The following is an 18,630-nucleotide window of genomic DNA, read 5'->3' as shown; positions in this document are numbered from 1 at the left end:
GTGTAATGGATAGAATAGAATAGGGTTTGGATATAAATGCAATAAGGGACGCGGGTGGCACTGTGGGTTAAACCACAGAGCCCAGGACTTGCCGATCAGAAGGTCGGCAGTTCGAATCCCCACGACGGGGTGAGCTCCCGTTGCTCGGTCCCTGCTCCTGCCAACCTAGCAATTCGAAAGCACGTCAAAGTGCAAGTAGATAAATAGGTACCGCTCCGGCGGGAAGGTAAACGGTGTTTCCGTGCGCTGCTCTGGTTCGCCAGAAGCGGCTTAGTCATGCTGGCCACATGACCCGGAAGCTGTACACCGGCTCCCTCGGCAAGTAAAGCGAGATGAGCACCACAGCCCCAGAGTCAGCCACAACTGGACCTAACGGTCGGGGTCCGTTTACCTTTGTAAATGCAATAAGCAGTGGCGTAGCGTGGGGGGTGCAGGGGGGGCCGGCCGCACCGGGTGCAACATCTGGGGTTAGGGCAAATCCACGGGTTAGGGGGCGCAAATCCACAGGTTAGGGGACGCAAATCCACGGGTTAGGGGGCGCAAATTACTTGCCTTGCCCCGGGTGCTGACAACCCACGCTACGCCACTGGCAATAAGTCAATGTAATGAATACTAAGCATTGTGGAGCAAAGCCTGTTTGCTGCTCTGCTTGTTCTCTGTGTTCTCGGCACAGGAAGGTGAGAGACTGCAAGGGAGAGGGCGTTCCTTGAGGGAATTTATTGTCCCAAATTCATGGTGGAAATTCACTCCTACTTTTTTGTGAGAATTCAGAATAAATTGTTGAATTTGGATCCTTCTTGGCTTCTCAATTTTTATTCACCTCAATTCCAGGAAGTGAGTTGAAAGAGATGACCACAAGGAAGCCATCTCTGGAGTTCAAAATCAGCAGAGAGAGGACTCAGCATGCACTGCTCACAACGTGTTCCTTTTTGCTATTTTATACCAAGCCACATGAAAAAGGCAATGATTTGGAAAATTATGAAGGCAAATGATGAAAAGTGGCAAATTTTTAACATAGTAAAAGCACAGTGCTAACAATACCTTATATGGAAATGTTTGCAATACAACTACTAGGAGCATTGTATGGAAGCAATAGGAAACTGTTTGCATTAGCAAAGCAAAGGTAAAGGGGTATGTCTTCAGGATTAGGCAGGAATCCTTCAACGCAGCTGATTTGCAGAGGTCATTGCCTCTCAATCATAGAGCACAATGTTGCTTTGCTGATCAAAATGAGAAAAACCTTGTGCGCCACCTCTGTCTCCTTGAGGGAAAGTCAGTAACAAGGGTAAACTTTAAAAAATAATAATTATGAACTAAATATTTTTTTTTTGCCTCTCTCTACCTATTGACAAATACTTATTTCCTCCCCTCCCCCCACAGCAGCATATATTCTCATAATGTAATTGAGCTCAGGTGGTTCTGGAGGTAAGTGATGCGGAAGCCGCTCTTTCCTGCTTCCTCAGATGCAGAACGTTGCACAAAATGCCCAGATGATCACCATCCAAACAAGGACAGAGATCAATGTGTCCCCAAATTTATCACCTTCCTGGGTTATGGAAAACATTTGAGGATCATCTTAGCTCGCATTGTCCTCTTTCTGTCTTTAACAGCAGGGAGTGTGTTGGATCTCAACGTGGTATGTGTCCAACCAGATTTGATGTCCACCTTTTAATAGGCTAGGCTAGGATTTTGTGCTGTTCCACATCCCCAATGCAGCCATTTTGTGACTGGCAGGGGCACCAGCTCCTGGGGGCTGAGACCTTTTGTCCCCCACCCCATATTTTGGGTGGTATGGACACCCTGCCAACGTTCAAAAATCATGGAGGCAGAGTGTGGAGCCAACAGTGGCCCAACTCTGGCATCTGGCTCCTCCTCTTCCTGCTGTGGAAGGGAAGGAGGTTCAAAGCAGCCTCCTGTCGGTGGTGGCCCTGGGAGGAGGAGAGGCAGAGCCACTGGCCACTGAAGCCACACAGCTGCTGCGTTCAGCTCTGCCCCCAACTCCTCCTGACGTCGTGCCGTCGCACACACAACGTTGGCCCCTCCAGTCGCTTTCACAAGCTGGCGTCTCTGGTTACCAGCACCCACAGCACCTTCTCAGAATTCGAAGTGTTCCCACTGGTCCAAACCGTTGGGTGACCCCTGGTCCACAGCATCGTCCTCATAGTTCCCACCTGAAACAAGAACCACAACATGACTCATTCATGTATTATTAACCTTCATGCTCCAAAAGGGGTCATCCACCCCCCACCCCCGTTTCTCTCTCGGCATTATTGTGCCCCACGAGCACATTCCACACCGTGAGAAGTATGTGAGGAGCCTGCAGAGCTGAGCCAGCGAGGAGTGGAGCCCAGGAGGCAAAGGGCTGTGGCCAAGGGAGAGTCCTGAGGCATCTTCCTTCAGCTCCTGGGCCTGAGGTTCCCCATCCCAGATATAGGGCACCGTTAGCCCTCTAAAAACAACCTTTCTAGAGCAAAATAGAGGACACATTTGCCAACTTCCAGTTCTAACTCTCTACCCATGAAAAAGAGGACGTGTCCTGGAAAAGGAGGACATATGGCAACCCTGCAACGCCTATCTCATTCTGTATTAGGGAGAAGTAATAAATCCAGGAACCCTTTTCCTGTTGGTGACAAACAAATGCCCTTTTCACTCTCCTTTATTGATTTTTATTATCGTATTAATTTGCAATAAAAAGGAGAGTAACTACCAAATACAAAAGAAAATTCGAAGTTGAAATACAATAAAGGAGAAAGTGGATGAACCATTTCAGAAAAGTGTGTCTGGGTAGGAAGTTAACTTGTAGTGGATAAATAAGGAGACAAATGATCTGCTATTTTACAATTCCAATATTGGGTAAACAGGGTTCATCTTTCAATGAGTTTGTTTTAACAACTACAGTACTGTATATAATTTTCCTGTTAGAAGTTTGCTTTCTTTGCCTCTGCTTTGTAACTATAATTTTAACTCTGCTATTTGATGCTGCTTTTACTTCGTTATATTAGGGGTTGACATCCAACATTAGACATATCCAGAGTGGGAGCAATGAAATAAATTGACTTAAATCTACTGATATCAATAGGTCTACTCTATGACTAATGACAGTTATCCCTCTTCCATTCAAGGAAGGAAGGAAGGAAGGAAACTTTGCTATTCTCTGATCTCAGGAGTAATTGCTTGGGTTCTTACCACTTGCATATGCACAGTTGTATTTGCTGAATTTCCCAGCAGAGCGGAGCTGTATGCGGGTTGTACCATCCACATCCTTTCTGGAACTTACAACCCTGAACTGCTCATAAGGTGGGATCAGAACCTCGTCCTCACTGGGGAAGGAAGAAAATCCTCTGATGAGAACCCCGTGACAAGTGTAAATCTCAAAGATGGTTTTGGCCACAGGCTGTCCAACTCTCGATTCAGGATCTGCAGCGAAACCATGGGCAATCCCCTCTTGCCGTGATGAGGACGTGAATTGCCCAAAACGGACCGTATCATCAACAGTAGCGCTGAAGTGGATATTGCTGACCCCTCGAAACACCTCGTAGCAGGGGGGTCTGGGGGTGTTGGAGGTCCTCAGATCCTGAAGGGCTCTGGTCAGGAGAAAGTGGAAGGTCTTGAAGTCGAAATTATTCCGGTAATGTTCCTTGGATTCCCCAGCTTCTCTTACAGCTGCGTTGAAATCAGGATACAACCTGGGTTCTTCAAGGGTATAAGCCATGATTGCTGCAGCGTACTCTGGCTTGAGGTTTCTGGGCCAGTTACTATCATCCCTCAAGTTGGCTGCTAATTTCCAGGCTTTGGCATAAATTTTGTTTTTGAGGAGCTCGGTTTGGTTTAGCCGTGCAATCTCCTTCTCCATCGTCTGTTCACAGCCCTCGTATTGGTCATCGAAGGAATCCAGGGCCATGTCAAGCGTTAACTCGTTGCCTGAAAAACGGTCTTGTCTTGGGCTGGAGCTATGGGAGACCTCAAGCAGAAAAGAACAAGATGGGTAAGCAGCTTAGCATGCGAAGAGGCTGGGAAGGGGAGACTTTGCGATAGAGGCTCCTATCACAGGTCAAGTTATGCAGCATCCCTGACAAGTGGCCATCCAACCTCTGCTATAAAACCTCCAAAAAAGGAGTGTGTCCTTCAATCTGTTTCTACTCCATTGTTGTTTTAATTTTTTTGAAAGTTTTACATTGTTGATTTTTCTTATTGACAAGAAAACCAGGCAGAGGGCCTTCTTGGTAGTGGCACCCGCCCTGTGGAATGCCCCCCCCCCCATGAGATGTCAAGGAAATAAACAACTATCTGACTTTTAGAAGACATCTGAAGGCAGCCCTGTTTAGGGAAGTTTTAATGTTTGATGTTTTACTGTGTTTTTAATATTCTGTTAGGAGCTGCCCAGAGTTGCGGGGGAAACCCAGGCAGATGGGTGGGGTATAGATAATAAATTATTGTTGTTGTTGTTCTATTTTTTTTGTAAAGCACGTTGAGGTTTGTTTAGTTTTCACAAATCAAGCAGTGCATAATTTTTTATGAATCAATAAGGTGTTCCCGGAATCACTACCTGCTTTAAGAAAACAATAAGAAGGAAATGAGACCTCTTTACAAACTGCCCCTTTTCCTTGTTTGGGGTGTGTGCTGAGGCTGTTTCCAACTGCACAGGTGCAAAAAACAAAAATATATTTATGCCCAAAGTGAAGAGGGTCTGGCTTCCTGGAAGTAGGATTGTGTCCAGTTAGCACTGAGAACAAGGAAGCGATGTTTCCCTTGGTATCTTCTAGGGCTCTCAGCAAGCCTTCCAAGCAAGACTTCTCCAGCTCCATGCAAAGGCATTGATCCCTCTGCCCCTAGATGTTGTGGGTTGGGGGGCAGAGCTGTGAACAACTTCTTCAGTAAAGATCTGGATCTCTAGGGGACGGAGAAGGCTCTCCATGGGTGCTTGCCATGATGGCTACGCTCTGCCTCCACAGCTGTGCACAGTAATCCTTCTGAATACCAGTTGCTGGAATACCAGTTTCTCTCGCACTCATGCCCCGCTTGTGGGCTTCCCATCTGGTTGGCTGCTGTGAGGACAAGATGCTGGACTAGATGGGCAACTGGCCTGATCCAACAGGCAGGCTCTTATGTTTTCCAGGCTCCATCTCGTCTGGCATCCAGTTACCTACAGTGCCCACTGACCAATTAGATACTTGCAAAAGCCAGCCCTTGCCAATGTATAGCACCCTCAACCCTGGAGGTTAGCAGTCAGTGACTGACCTCCTTGGAGAATGCCTGGACTAAGTCTGAGGAATGGTCAAAGCCCTGTGTTAGAGCAGAAGGTCCCAGGTGGGCATCTCCTGAAATGGCTGGGAAAATCCTTGGCCTGAAACCCTGTAGACAACACTGGTGGCTTCTCATCTTCCAGATCTGGCCTTCCTGGCCACAGCTACTGGTTCCTCCAGTCCTGTTAATAGGAGGCTGGTGAAACCCAAACTCCAGATTTTTATTTTTATTTTTTAAATTTTAAAAATACCTTTATTATATTCCAGCAGTTAAAAACATATATACATCATCCATAAAAGAAAAAAAGAAAAACATGAAAACCTAAAGGAAAACAGAATATACAAAAACACAATTGGATTCCTTACTGACTATACACTCAAACATTGTACAAATCTATAACATTGTTGACTTCCCACCACCTCGAGCGAGCGGTAACTCAATATTACGTTCAGCAGTGTCTTTATCTAATCATTGTTCTCACCTCGCGATTTTTATATTATGCCTACTGTGATTTTGTCATTTCCCAAGGTCCGTTCCATGTATGAGAGAAATTTATTCCAATCGTTAATAAATTTGGTATTCTTCTGTTGCCTGATCTTCTGTGTCATTATTGCTGTATCCATATATTCAATTAGTTTAGTTTGCCATTCACTAATCATTGGAACGTTGGCTGTTCTCCAATTCTGTGCTAACAGTATCCTTGCGGATACTGTTGCATATTGAAAGAGGGTTTGGTCGTCTTTTTTAATTTCTTCCCCCACCATTCCTAAGAGGAATGCCTCGGGCTTTTTGGGAAAGTTATACTTTAGGATCTTTTTCAACTCATCGTAGACCAACCCCCAAAATCTTTTAACTTCTTCGCAGGACCACCACATATGGAAGAAGTCTCCCTCCTTCCTCTTGCATTTCCAGCAAGTCTTCTCCCCGGTTTTATACATTTTAGCTAATTTCGTTGGTGTGATGTACCATCGGTACATCATCTTTTCCATATTTTCCCGAAGTCTGACACAAGCTGAAAATTTCATATCTTTATTCCAGAGTTTTGTCCACCTTTCATATTCTATAGGGTGTCCTAGGTCTATGGCCCACTTAACCATTACTTCTTTGATTTCCTCATCCATTGTATCCCAGTCTAATAGTTGGTTATACATCTTAGTTAGCAGTTTAGATTTCCCCTCTATTATTTCTAGCTGGAACTTGGATTTATTCTTACTCATTCCGACTTTTTTGTGTTCCCTCCAAACGGCGTTAATTTGGTGGTATTGCATCCACCCCGTTAGTTTATCCTTTAATTCCTCATAAGGTCTGACTTCCCAACCTTTGTCTGTTCTTTTCAGGAGATCAGCATACGTCCACCTTTTGCCTTCCATATTTAATTTTTTAATTACTAGAATATCAATAGGTGACAGCCACCATGGGGTGTCCTTTTCTACTAAGTTTTTACATCTGTTCCACACCTCCAGCAGTGCTCCTCTTATGATATGGTTGGAAAAACCTTTATGGACTCTCCCTTTCTCCTGCCATAAGTACGCATGCCACCCGAACCTGGCGTCGAACCCCTCTAAATCCAATAGGTCGGTGTTATCTAAGACTATCCATTCCTTAATCCAACAGAGGCATGAAGCCTCATAGTATAGTTGCAGGTTCGGTACTGCGAAGCCTCCTCTCTCTCTTCTGTCGGTGAGTAACTTATATTTAATTCTGGCCCTTTTGCCTTGCCAGATAAATCTGGTCAAGGTCCTCTGCCAATCTTTGAACATCGTTGTGCCCCTAATTACTGGGATATTTTGGAATAGGAATATCATTTTTGGCAAGATATTCATTTTAATGGCGGCCATTCTTCCTTCCCATGAGAGTTGTAGTCTACTCCAACTGTCTAGATCCCTTTTACATTCTCTCCAGATCTTATTGTAGTTATCCTCCACCAGGTTTATACTTTTTGGGGTAATCCAAATACCCAAATATTTAACCTTTTTCGATATTTTTATCCCGGAATCCAGTTCTATTTTGTTTCTTAGTTGTTCATCTAGATTTTTTATCAGGATCTTTGTTTTGATTTTGTTTAATTTGAACCCGGATAGCCTACCGAACGCCTCCATTACCTCAATGACTGTGTTTATCCCTTTTGTGGGGTCTTCTATTGAGACTACTAGGTCGTCGGCGTAAGCTTTTACTTTATATTCTTTTGTACCTATTTTAATCCCTCTAATTTCCGGCGTTCCTCTTATTCTATTTAGTATAACTTCCAAGACCATAATGAATAACAGGGGTGATAGAGGGCACCCCTGTCTTGTGCCTTTGGAGATCATGAATGAGTTTGTCAGGTTGCCGTTGACTATTAATTTCGCTCTTTGAGTTGAGTAGATCGATCTTATGCCTTCCAGAAATGGTCCTCTTATTCCTACATTCTCCATGCATCCTATAAGGAAGTGCCAGGATACGTTATCAAAAGCCTTCTCGGCGTCTATGAAGATTAGGGCGGCGGGGATATCGTTCCTGGATTCCAGGTATTCAATTATATTGATTATATGCCTTACGTTGTCTTTTATCTGCCTACCTGGCAGGAATCCGGCTTGGTCTTTGTGTATCGCTCTATTCAAATATTTCTTTAATCTACATGCCATTATTCCCGCAAAAATTTTATAGTCATTATTAAGCAGCGATATTGGTCTATAATTTTTTATCTCAAGTATATCTGAGTCTGCTTTCGGTATTACCGTGATGTAGGCCTCCCTCCAAGAATCAGGTATTTCTCCCCCTTGTAAGATGTTATTAATTACATTGCACAGTACCGGGGCCAGATGTTCCTCTAAAGTTTTGTAGTATTTTTGAGACAGGCCGTCTGGGCCTGGAGCCTTCCCCGGTTTCATTTTCTTAATTGCATCCCTAACTTCTTCCACCGTTATTGGTTCATTTAGAAGTGCCCTTTCTTCTTCTGTTATTTCTTCTCCTCCACTCCTTTCTAAATATCTTCCAATCTCGTTTATATCTTCCTCTTCCCTCTTTTTATACAGAGTTTCGTAGTATTGGAGGAATTTATCTTTTATCTCATTAGGGTCTTCTATTATTTGCTCTTCCGATTTAATTTTATTAATTACTCTTTGCTTTTTCCTTTTTCTCAATTGCCATGCTAATAGCTTACCTGTTTTGTTCGCAAACTCAAAGTATTTTTGTTTCATCATTCTTATTCCCCATTCTATTTCCTGATTTAGCAGTGATGAATATTGAGTTTGTAGTAATTTACCCAATTGTTTGGTCTTCTCATCTCCCGGGTTTTTTGTTAATTTTATCTCTATCTCTTTTAATTGTTTAACTATTTCATCTTTCTTTGCCTCTCTTAAGTTTTTCCTGTATTTATTCTGTTGTATCAGAAAACCTCTGAGTACTGCTTTACTTGCATCCCAGACCACATCAATTTTGGTTTCTTTGTTCAGGTTTTGATCAAAATACTCTTTCAAAATATTCTTTGCCTTAGAAATGGTCTCCTCTTGTTCCAACAAGTAATCATTCATTCTCCATCTATAAGGTCCTGGTAGCTTACACTTTATTTCCAGATATATTGGGTTGTGATCCGAGAGTGTTCTGGGCTCTATTTCACATTTCAGTGACCTTGTCGAAAGCTCTCTGGAGACCCAAATCTGGTCTATTCTCCCCCAGCTTTGATGAACTCCTGAAAAAAAAGTAAACTGTTTTTCTGTGGGGTTTTTAAACCTCCAGATGTCAATCAGATCTAAATTTTCTTGGAGGTCATCAAAGGTTTTGGGGAGTTTCCCCTGTTTCCCTTTCTTTCTTTTTTCACTTCTATCTATCTCGGGTTCCGGAACTCCATTCAGGTCACCTAATACAATTAGATTGTGATTTTCCAATTCCAATAGCACTTTTTCCAATTTCCTGAAAAACTCGGTTTTGTTTGTATTGGGGGCATAAACTGTTACTACGTTAAATCTTTCCCCTTGGTGTGTGATTTGGATTCCCAGGATCCTCCCTTCCTCATCTTTGCAAATTAGTTTGGGTTCCAATTTCTCTCCAGATTTAAGATTGAATTCTGGACTGAAGCCCACCTTTGCCCCCTCCTCCACCCTCCAAGGTGCCTTTTCATACCTGATTGTCTCCTGTGAAGATTCCCATCAGATGCAACACCAGGACTCTGTGGAGAGGGGACTTCATCGTCCACTCCTGTTCGTTTTTGCGGTGAAGCAAGTTAGGTGCAGGCAGAGCAGATATCTCTATCTGCACGCTTGCTTCCACTTGAAACTCACTTGCAGCTTTATGTGTTTTTTCTCACAGAAACAGGAAACAGGCCGAATTGATGTTTCGGAGGCGGGGGAAGCTCACTTCCTCAATGTTCAACTAAGTTCATTCTAGCAAAAACATACCCAGTGATAGGTCTCGTTTTCACAGAGATTCCTCCAGTAACAGGAAGAGGGAGAGGCTTGTTTCTCTACATCCTTCCCCTCAACACCATCAAAGAGCATTTCAGTCTGCACTTCTGGTTTGCTACTCAGCCAAATTAGAGGGGTGACTATTAGTATACAAAGCCCTCAATAGCTTGGGATCAGTTTACTTGATGGATTGGCCTGCCTGACTCCCATCTCCGGAACTGGGACTTTTCACAAGTGCAGAGTCGTCTTTCCCATTGGTCTTAGTGGCGCGTTGCGCCAGGGCGCTGGCCTCTCAGGGGCGCCCCAGCGAGTGGGGGAGCTGCGTGGCTTTGCCTCCCCTTTCCCTACACACCCGCCAGCTGTGCCCCCTCAACCATGGGGCTGGTGGGCGTGCAGCTTCCTTCCCAAGCCTCCTCAGGAGGAGAGCGATCCCTGCAGAGGCCTGGGAAAGGGCAACAACTCTGGGAAACGGGGGGGGGGGGCGCTGGAGGGATCTTTGCACCACGGCGCCGGATATGCTTAAGACGGCCCTGCACAAGGGCCACATAATCTCCATCCTTCATTGGGCAGGCTTCTTTTAAACGTTGCTTAAACTTCCTTTCCACAGGCAAGCCTACAAAGACATGGCATTTCATTGGGTACATTGCTTTTAAAAAGCTATTGGTTTGTAATATATCTTGATAATTCAGATATGTTTAATGTTTTTAAAGTCTGTTTTCATCGGTATTTTAAATTACATAGGTATGTGCGTATCTTGCTAAATAAGAATAAATAAGCAACATGACACCCCACTAGGGATGTCCTGTATTCCATAGCTCAGGTTGGGGTTAGGGGTGGGCAAATTTTGGTTTATCTTCATTTCTCATTTTTCAATTCTCAAGTCCACTCCTCCACATTTCCACATCAATTTGTGAGTATATATTTGCTTCAAGTCCTGCTGAAAATTCACCCCATCTTAGTTCAATTTACTCCTAACATACATAGATTTGTATGAAAGTTTGTCTAACACGCACAAGCTTGCAAAGCAATTTCTCTTAAAATAATGCATTTCTCTATTCCATTTTTGACAATTCCATTTTTGCCTTGGTTCTCAAACTTAATCCGTTCCAGAAGTCCATTCCAAAACCAAAGCGTTCCAAAACCAAGACACACTTTCCCATAGGAAGTAATGCAAAAAGGATTAATCCATTCCAGACTTTTAACAACCACCTCTAAAACAGCAATTTAACATGCATTTTACTCTCTAACGAGACCATTGATCCATAAAATGAAAGCAATAATCAATGTATTGTACAACTAAAATGAATAAGAAAGTATTGTAGATGATTTTTTTAAAAAAATTCTTACCTGCACTGATGATAGTCATTGTTAGGCTGGGGGGCTTTTATCCATTTCCGCAGTCACACAATGAATCAATCAATCAATCAATCAATCAGTGGTTGAACTGGGTTCCACACAGTCACAAAAACAAATTAACCAAAAAAGCCTCAAAAACAAAAATGCAAAATAAATAGCAAAAACAAAAGTGCCAAATACGGTGGTACCTTGGTTCTCGAACTTAATCTGTTCTGGAAGTCCATTTGACTTCTGAAATGTTCAAAAACCAAGACGTAGCTTCTAGTTGGTGCAGGTGCCCCAGAAACAATAGCCAACAGCTGCATCGGACATTTGGCTTCCAAAAAAACACTTCCAGGTTTTTGGTGTTTGGGAACCAAGGCGTTTGAGAACCAAGTTACCAATGTATAAACTTCTATATGCACTATTTGCCCTGTCATGTGCATTTTTACGCACATTATTTGGCTAGAGGACTGGCTTACAAAACCCAAAGAAGTGAGAATTCCAAAGATGGCTGTCTTTTGGTTTCCGCGCTCTTCAAGAAAGTGTGAATTAGGTTGGTTCACCTTTAAATGTGAACTGGAGCAGGTTTCCATGCTTAGTTGAGAGGGCCTGCCCAGGTGACGCACAAGCTCACTTGGGGTGGAAAGTACTTGCAGGGTTGCCAGTGATGAAACAACTTCTGGTCCAAGAGACGGCTGCCTAGGATTTTCCAAGGCTTGGGCAGATTTGGGCCTGGGCACAGGCAGATTTTGGAGAGACCCCTTGATTTGACTGGAGGAGACAACAGACAGAACATATCTCCCTTGATCCTTAAAAGAATTGGGGGGGGGGGCATTTTATTAAAAGTGTGTTTTATCAACACTGCGGAGCAAACTGGCTTGTGGTCCTTCACTCTCCACAGAGAGTCCTGCAAAGGGTATGTCAGTGGAGGAGGCGGGATATGGGGGACAGTGGCGTAGCAAGGTCAGCTGGTACCCGGTGCGGAGAGGACTGGCTGCGGGTTGAGTGATGATGAGTCACGGTTGTTTACATCTCGCTCTGCAGAGACAGACTTCGGCGGAAAGAAACACCCCTCTCCTTCCTTGTCCATTTGCTCTCCACTACACAGCGTCGAGTTCAGCCATGTTTCGTTGTATTTCTTGACTGAACTAAAAAGTTTCAATACGTATTGTGTTGACTTGTTGAGGTTAATTAATTGTCAGGCGAAGTTATTAAACTCGTTTTAAATAATATTATTTTCCCCCCAAAAAAGTGTCATGAGCCCAATTTTTTAAATTTATTTTAAAAACACAATATTTTTGCCATTTTGTCACACACACCCCTCAGTGATGACACCCAGGGCGGACCACACCCACTGCACCCCCCCTTCCTACGCCACTGGTTGGGGAGAATTGTGCAGTCTAAAAGAAACGTATACAGTGGTACCTCGGGTTAAGTACTTAATTCATTCCGGAGGTCCGTACTGAACCTGAAACTGTTCTTAACCTGAAGCACCACTTTAGCTAATGGGGCCTCCTGCTCCCGCCGCACCGCTGGAGCACGATTTCTGTTCTCATCCTGAAGCAAAATTCTTAATCTGAAGCACTATTTCTGGGTTAGCGGAGTATGTAACCTGAAGCGTATGTAACCTGAAGCGTATGTAACCCGAGGTACCACTGTACTGAGCTCTCAAGAAGATTGCCCTGCGCTGAGGCAGACTTCCCTCAGTGGTCCCTAGATGTCAGTATAGGCCTAGGAGTGTTCCATTTCTTCGCTTTCCCTTATTCTGTTAAGGAGAACTCTCCTCTGAAAAACTCATCCCATGCCAACACTGTCCCTCTTTAGGTGCCAAGGGAGCGGGATTCTGAATCCCTGTCCTTTTGTGTTCTCCTTCAAGACGGTCTCCCTGTTTTGGGGAGAGCTGAAGCCTTCAGGAAAAACACCCTGGGCAACGCCCTCCCTTGCCCTGTGTCTCCAGCATATATTTGATTACAAGGCAGACAGACCCCAGGACCCCAGGACTGGCTCTACTCAACTTGTAAGTCACGATATGTTGCAACTTAGAAACAAATAATTCATAACACATCCATTAACCGCTGCAAGAACAACCATTGCCAAGACATGGAAATAATTACAAATAATGGTTGGTTGTGGACTAATAGTCTAATGCTATCTGGCAAACAACAGGATTGGAAAAACTGCCACAAAAATTAAAAGTAGCAAGCGGGCAAAAGAATCATGATGATTTTTATGCAATCTGATGTGACTTTATTGATTACACAAATAAAGAGGCATATGGAAGAACCGTACCCAAAGTTTACAGCACAGTCTAGCGTGCATGAAGGACATATTTTAACTTTCCCCCTACCCCTTTCCTATAAATTCCTATAAATTCTAATTGTTATTGATACAAAATTCCTCTTACTTATTGTCACTGTTACTTTGCACCATTTCATATCTGTAGTAATTGTCATACTCTTGCTATATACACTTTGACACAACCTTGACAGAAACATTTGTCTGTGTGTTGATTGTTGTTTTAATTTTATGTAATTGTTGCATGTCATATGCTCTAATGTAAACAAAGATATATCTCAATGCAACCATGATAAACAGCTTAAAGATGAAAAGGAATAAGAACTATGTTACCCACCCACCCCCCAAAAAACTGAACTGCGTTGAATGAGGACACCCAAACATTTCTCCCATAGTCCATTCAAGCAGCAGTTAAACATTTCTAAAAAGTATAAACACACACGCAGCGAGATAGAGTTGCATTACTTGTGCCTTCCTTTTGCCTCCATTTCTGGGCAGGTTCTGGACCATCAAGGACTGACCACACCTGCCTTGTCCTTAAGGACCTTCATCTCTGCACCATGTCCCAGTCCCCCCACCCCCACCCCCTGCACCACTGCTGGTTTGGTTGGTCTTCCAGATCTATGGGTTGTGTTGGTGCTGGGGAGATGGTAGGAAGTGACGCTGCTTGCAAGACATATCCATGCTGCTAATGCAGGGCAGGAGCCCAGCTGATGTAAGGACCATGCTGTGTGACTGGGAAATGTCCTCCTCAAGGATCCTCTGTTGGACCATGCTGGCTAAGTATTGGTGGGTTAGATGTCAAGGGGGACGGTGGCAGCACACTGTGCTACAGAGCTGGGAAACTGGGTCCCACTGACTCTCCCACCTCCTTGCTGGGGCGAAGGAGCAGCAACACAGGTCTAGGGTAGAAACTCTGGTGCCTCCAGTAGGCTGGGGCACCTTAAAATCCCTGGGGCACTTTGAGAAACATGCCCCACCCTTAAACGCCATGCTCCGGTGGTGGAGGTCCTGGAGGAAGAAGTGGGAGCAAGCTTTGCTTTGGGCCTTCTCATGCCATGCGCAGCTCGACAACTTTCTTGGCCAGCACTGGGAAACTTGTGTCCAGGAAACACGAAGGGCGTGGGGGAGAGAGAGGTCAACATCCCAATGCTTTGCAAGGTGAACGCCAGACAGAATGCAGCTCCCAAGGTCCTTGTGGCTTGGCTTCCGAGTCTGGTAAGAGCTCAGGGCGTGGCTTGGTGGACCTCCTCTGAGCGAAGCACTTTGTAGACCACCCAGTAGAAGATGTTGAAGACCAGGAAGGTGAAGGGGAAGACCGCCCGAGAGATGGTGTCGATGCGCTTGGCCCTGTCCAGGTAGCGCCTCTGGAGCATCTCGTCCTCCCTCAGGAGCGAGGTGGGAGGGGGTGGCCTGTAGATGTCAAGACTTTCCATTGCCCCACTGTCCTTCATGTGCTGCAGGCAGTGGCCCAGGCCGTAGCCCCGGAAGTAGAAGCGGCTCTCGCGGACAACCTCTTCCTCCTGGGGAAAGAGAAAGGGAGGGAGCAGCCCAGGGAGCTGGGGTCATTGCGTTGGAGGGGTAGTCACGGCTTAAAGGTTCTCCGTCTTGTCTACAGGACAGGGGGGGCCTCGATGCTGCTGCATCATGGCTCAAGCCCAAAATCCTTCCTCCAAGGATGGTGGCTTGAACCAGGGCGCTGAAACTAATGGGACCCAATTGCTTTCGAGGTAACGCCGGAGACATGCCACAGCAGAGCAGGTGGGATGTCTACAAGGCAGTCAAACCAACAAGGTGTGTTTGCTAGAAAGGCAAACACAGGGGAAGGTGGATCTCTACAGGAACTCCTCCCTGGGAGAGCCACTCCCACTGTCTCTAGCCAGGTAAAGGTGAGCAGCCTATATAAGCCGGTCATGTCCCTGACCTGCTCCTTCTCTGATTCCTGATCTCCGATCTCTCTCATCTCTTCAATGACTAGGGATGTACGACATGCGTTGAGTATGAGACACAACACTTTAATCTAAACTACCATATATGTCTGTAACTACCTTTTAAGCCTGGTGCAAGACTGCTGCTGTGAAACTGGGTGAGTAAACCTGTCTTTACTAATAAGAATACTGTTTTGTGTGTTTATTGTTTTAAGGAAGGAAAAGGGGGAATACCAGGAAATCCAATCTGTGATAAATCATCCTGGATTGCTTAAATTAAAGGGATAACACTAGATTATCAACAGCTTCCTTATTATTATTATTTTCAGCAAAGGGGATGTACTCTGCTGAATTCACAAATGTGAGTAAGGAAGGATAATACCTAACAAATATATTATCTCTTTATTTCTATATGCATCCCATGAGAGCATGTGAAGAGGGGCTGCAGCCTTCTCTATTTCCAGCTTCTATAGAGTGTGTCTGACGAAGAGCTCTGTGCCACTCAGAACGCATGCATGCCCTGATAACAGCTGCCCTTCGGTCCTCCTAAGCTCGCTTCCAGCACATCCAACCCTCTCTCCCCCTGGACTCCTTTGGCTTCCAAGGGCTGTGTGCTGACCCCACTGCCAGCAAAAACCCTTTGCTCCCACACATACAGGGGGTGCTGTGCATTTGTGGGCAACACTGCAGGGTGGGATTCTCACAGGCAATGGGGAAGGCGGTGCAAGGGAGGGAGGGGGAAAACACGAGGGTTGGCGTGGCAAAGGGTGTCAGGCGGAGAGCAGGAGACCTGCGGGGTGGGGTCAGGTGGTGGGGAAGGGGTGTGTGCTTGCTTTTTACCCTGGAGTCGGTGCTGCCGAATTGAGAGAGGGTCTCGCAGGTGGACTCGCTGCTGGGCGTGACCTCCAGCTGCCGTAGGGACTCCAAGCTGGGCGTCTGGCTGTTCAGACCCTTTTACAATCCAGCAGGGAGTGAAGATCAAACAGAAACAGGAGAGTGGATGACCGAGGGTTCGGCTGGCACACAGCGACTCTGGGCGGGAGCCCGTGCAATGGGTCTGTCCATTGATGCCCATAGGCGTGGCTTGCTCTGGCTCAACAGGTCTCCTCTTAGAGAGCTTGGTTGACTACAGTCCTCTGGGTGGACTCACACATGCACAGAACGCCCAGGTGTGCCCCATCATTCACCAAGAGAACAGACAGGGGAGACCCACCAGGTGCCTGGCAGGCCTGCCCTCTCCTCTTTGGGGGATGGCAGCAAAAAGGCAGTGGGGCAGTGGGGCTTAGAGGCCCTGATGGGTGGCCTGGAATCACAGAACCGTAGTGTTGTGGAGTTGGAAGGGACCTGCCCAACCTTCTGCAATGCAGGAATCTCAACTCAAGCAGATGGCCCTCCAAGCTCTGTGTCAAAACCTCCAACGAGAGAGAGAGAGAGAGTTCACCACTTTCCAAGGGAGTCCATTCCACCCAAGGACAACCCTCATTCCCAGACACTCACTCAATGCCTCCAACGAAGGGCTCAAAATGGTGTGTGGTTTTTGAGGGCAGATTCACACAAATCAGCCATTCAGGAGCTCCCAGCTTAGGCAGGGAGGAGGAGGATGAAAGGCAAGGTTTTGTGGGAGCTTGTGGAATGGCAGCATCATTACAGGCGCGCACGCGCGCGCGTGCACACACACACACACACACACACACACACACCTTGGTAGGACCTGAACAAATGGATTCAAATGACCAGGAAGAAGATTCCATCTCGACACCAGAAGAGCCATTGAACCATGGAATGGACTCCTTTGGGAGGTGGTGGACTCTGCTTCCTGGGAGGTTTTGAAGCAGAGGTTGGATGGCCATCTGTCAGGGATGCTTGAGCTGAGATTCCTGGGGGTCTCTTCCAACTCCACGATTCTATGATTCCATCTCGGCTGGCCAAGTGGCCAGCCTTTAAGGCTGCAGATATAGAACTGGGAGGGTGACATCTTAAAAGATGGGCATGGGCTAAGGAGGGTGAGGAGAAAGGGGCTGAGCAGGAATGCCCAGGGTCCTTCAGCATTCCTGGCCCTTCCTTGCAACTCCCGGAAATGGGTGGATGCCAAATAAGCCAGCCTACACAAATGTGCTTCCAAAAATGTGCTTTCAACATTTGCTTTTCCTGACAATTTCGTTTATTAAAGTGTGGGCCTCTACAAGTGAGATGGTTGCAGTGGGGGTGGGCCCTGGGGCGCATGACTCAGGAAAAGGGGGCTGAGGAGAAGGGGAGAGGGGTGGAAGGAGGAAGCAGCAGCAGCAGCAACACAGTCTCACAGACACCCTCGAAGACCAGTAGCTTTATCTCTGGGGGTACAAACCCAACTGGGAACCCTGCCGTCACGCCCAGGAAGGTGCTTCCTCTGAATTCTAGGTCTGTGCCTGGCTTTGCTGCAGCTAAAGAAGGCCATTGGCACTCTGCACCTGCTCAGAGATGCTCCCTCCAGCTGGGCAACATCTCATCCTGCTCACAGAATCATAGAATCGTCGAATCGCAGAGTTAGAAGGGACCCTGAGGGTCAGCTGGTCCACCCCTATTCAAGGCAGGAATCTCAACTAAAGGATCCATAACAGACGGCCACCCAACCTCTTTTTGCTGCTGCATCTCACTATTGAGTCGCGTTAAGCTTGGAGTCCACCAAGACCCCTGAGGTTCTTCTCACATGTACTACTGGCAAGCCAGGTTGTCCCCCATCCTTATGTTCTCACAGCTCCATCCATTGAATGGCAGCAGCTCTCAGATCAAGCATCTTCTCCCTGTTAGTGTAGTCTAAATAATAGAATAAAGCATGAAGAAAGACGAGAAGAGAATAAAATTTTGAAAAACCATTGAGTGCATGGTTTCATTTGTTGTATAATGATGCTTATCAATGTAACGTAGAGTTAAAGTTGGAGCGATTATCTACTTAGGACGTAGCTAGAAATATAGATACATAAAAAGAATGCAAATTTGTCACGGCATCATTCTGTTTCTGCACTTAACGAAGGTAGATTTCCAGGGGGCACTGAGTTGTTGGTTTTCTGAAAAGGGGGCACTAGGTCAAATAAGCTTGGGAACCTCTGATCTAGTCCAACCCCCTGCTAGGCAGGACTCTCATCTAAAGCATCCATGACAGGTGGCCACCTAACCAGTGTTGGGAAAAGTGCCACAGGGAACACCCTCCTCGGACGGGAGAAATTTCACTCGGCTTTTTCAGCTAAGCCAACAACTCAGAAAGTCGAGAAGGAGAGTGGGGAATTTAAGGGTCAGAGGTTTTCTGTGATTGACACGCCCGCTGTCTCTAGTTCAAAATACTCAAACAGAGAGAGATCAACAAACTCTGCAAGTCCAGTCCTTACGTTCTGGTCTTGGTGATCACTGTGGGCTGTTTCACTCCGGAAGACAAGGAAATTGCTAAAATGGTCAAGAAGGTGTTTAGG

At 45.8% G+C, this 18,630-nt stretch overlaps 1 protein-coding gene across 1 annotated transcript; it reads right to left on the bottom strand.

The window, feature by feature from the left end:
* Nucleotides 1-1,827: 1,827 nt before the first annotated feature.
* LOC144324984 (erythroblast NAD(P)(+)--arginine ADP-ribosyltransferase-like) lies at nucleotides 1,828-10,056 on the bottom strand. The gene is made up of 3 exons (XM_077916666.1): nucleotides 9,346-10,056; nucleotides 3,187-3,961; nucleotides 1,828-2,171 (listed from the first exon to the last, which is right to left on the bottom strand). The coding sequence occupies exons 1-3, from the start codon at nucleotides 9,409-9,411 to the stop codon at nucleotides 2,095-2,097; spliced, it is 918 nt and encodes a 305-aa protein (XP_077772792.1). The 5' UTR covers nucleotides 9,412-10,056; the 3' UTR covers nucleotides 1,828-2,094.
* Nucleotides 10,057-18,630: the final 8,574 nt, after the last annotated feature.

Source organism: Podarcis muralis, chromosome 12, assembly GCF_964188315.1.
Source record: "Podarcis muralis chromosome 12, rPodMur119.hap1.1, whole genome shotgun sequence".
NCBI lineage: Eukaryota > Metazoa > Chordata > Lepidosauria > Squamata > Lacertidae > Podarcis > Podarcis muralis.
Note: the sequence above shows the minus strand (reverse complement) of the source record. Positions and strands in the feature narration are given on the sequence as shown.

Bases quoted from the DNA above. Each gene is read 5' to 3' on its own strand.
- LOC144324984 (XM_077916666.1), bottom strand. From the start codon at position 9,411: ATGAAGTCCCCTCTCCACAGAGTCCTGGTGTTGCATCTGATGGGAATC. The intron at 3,962-9,345 runs GTATGAAAAGGC...TTTCTGCTTGAG, and splicing joins TCTTCACAGGAGACAATCAG to GTCTCCCATAGCTCCAGCCC. The intron at 2,172-3,186 runs GTAAGAACCCAA...TTCTTGTTTCAG, and splicing joins CAACTGTGCATATGCAAGTG to GTGGGAACTATGAGGACGAT.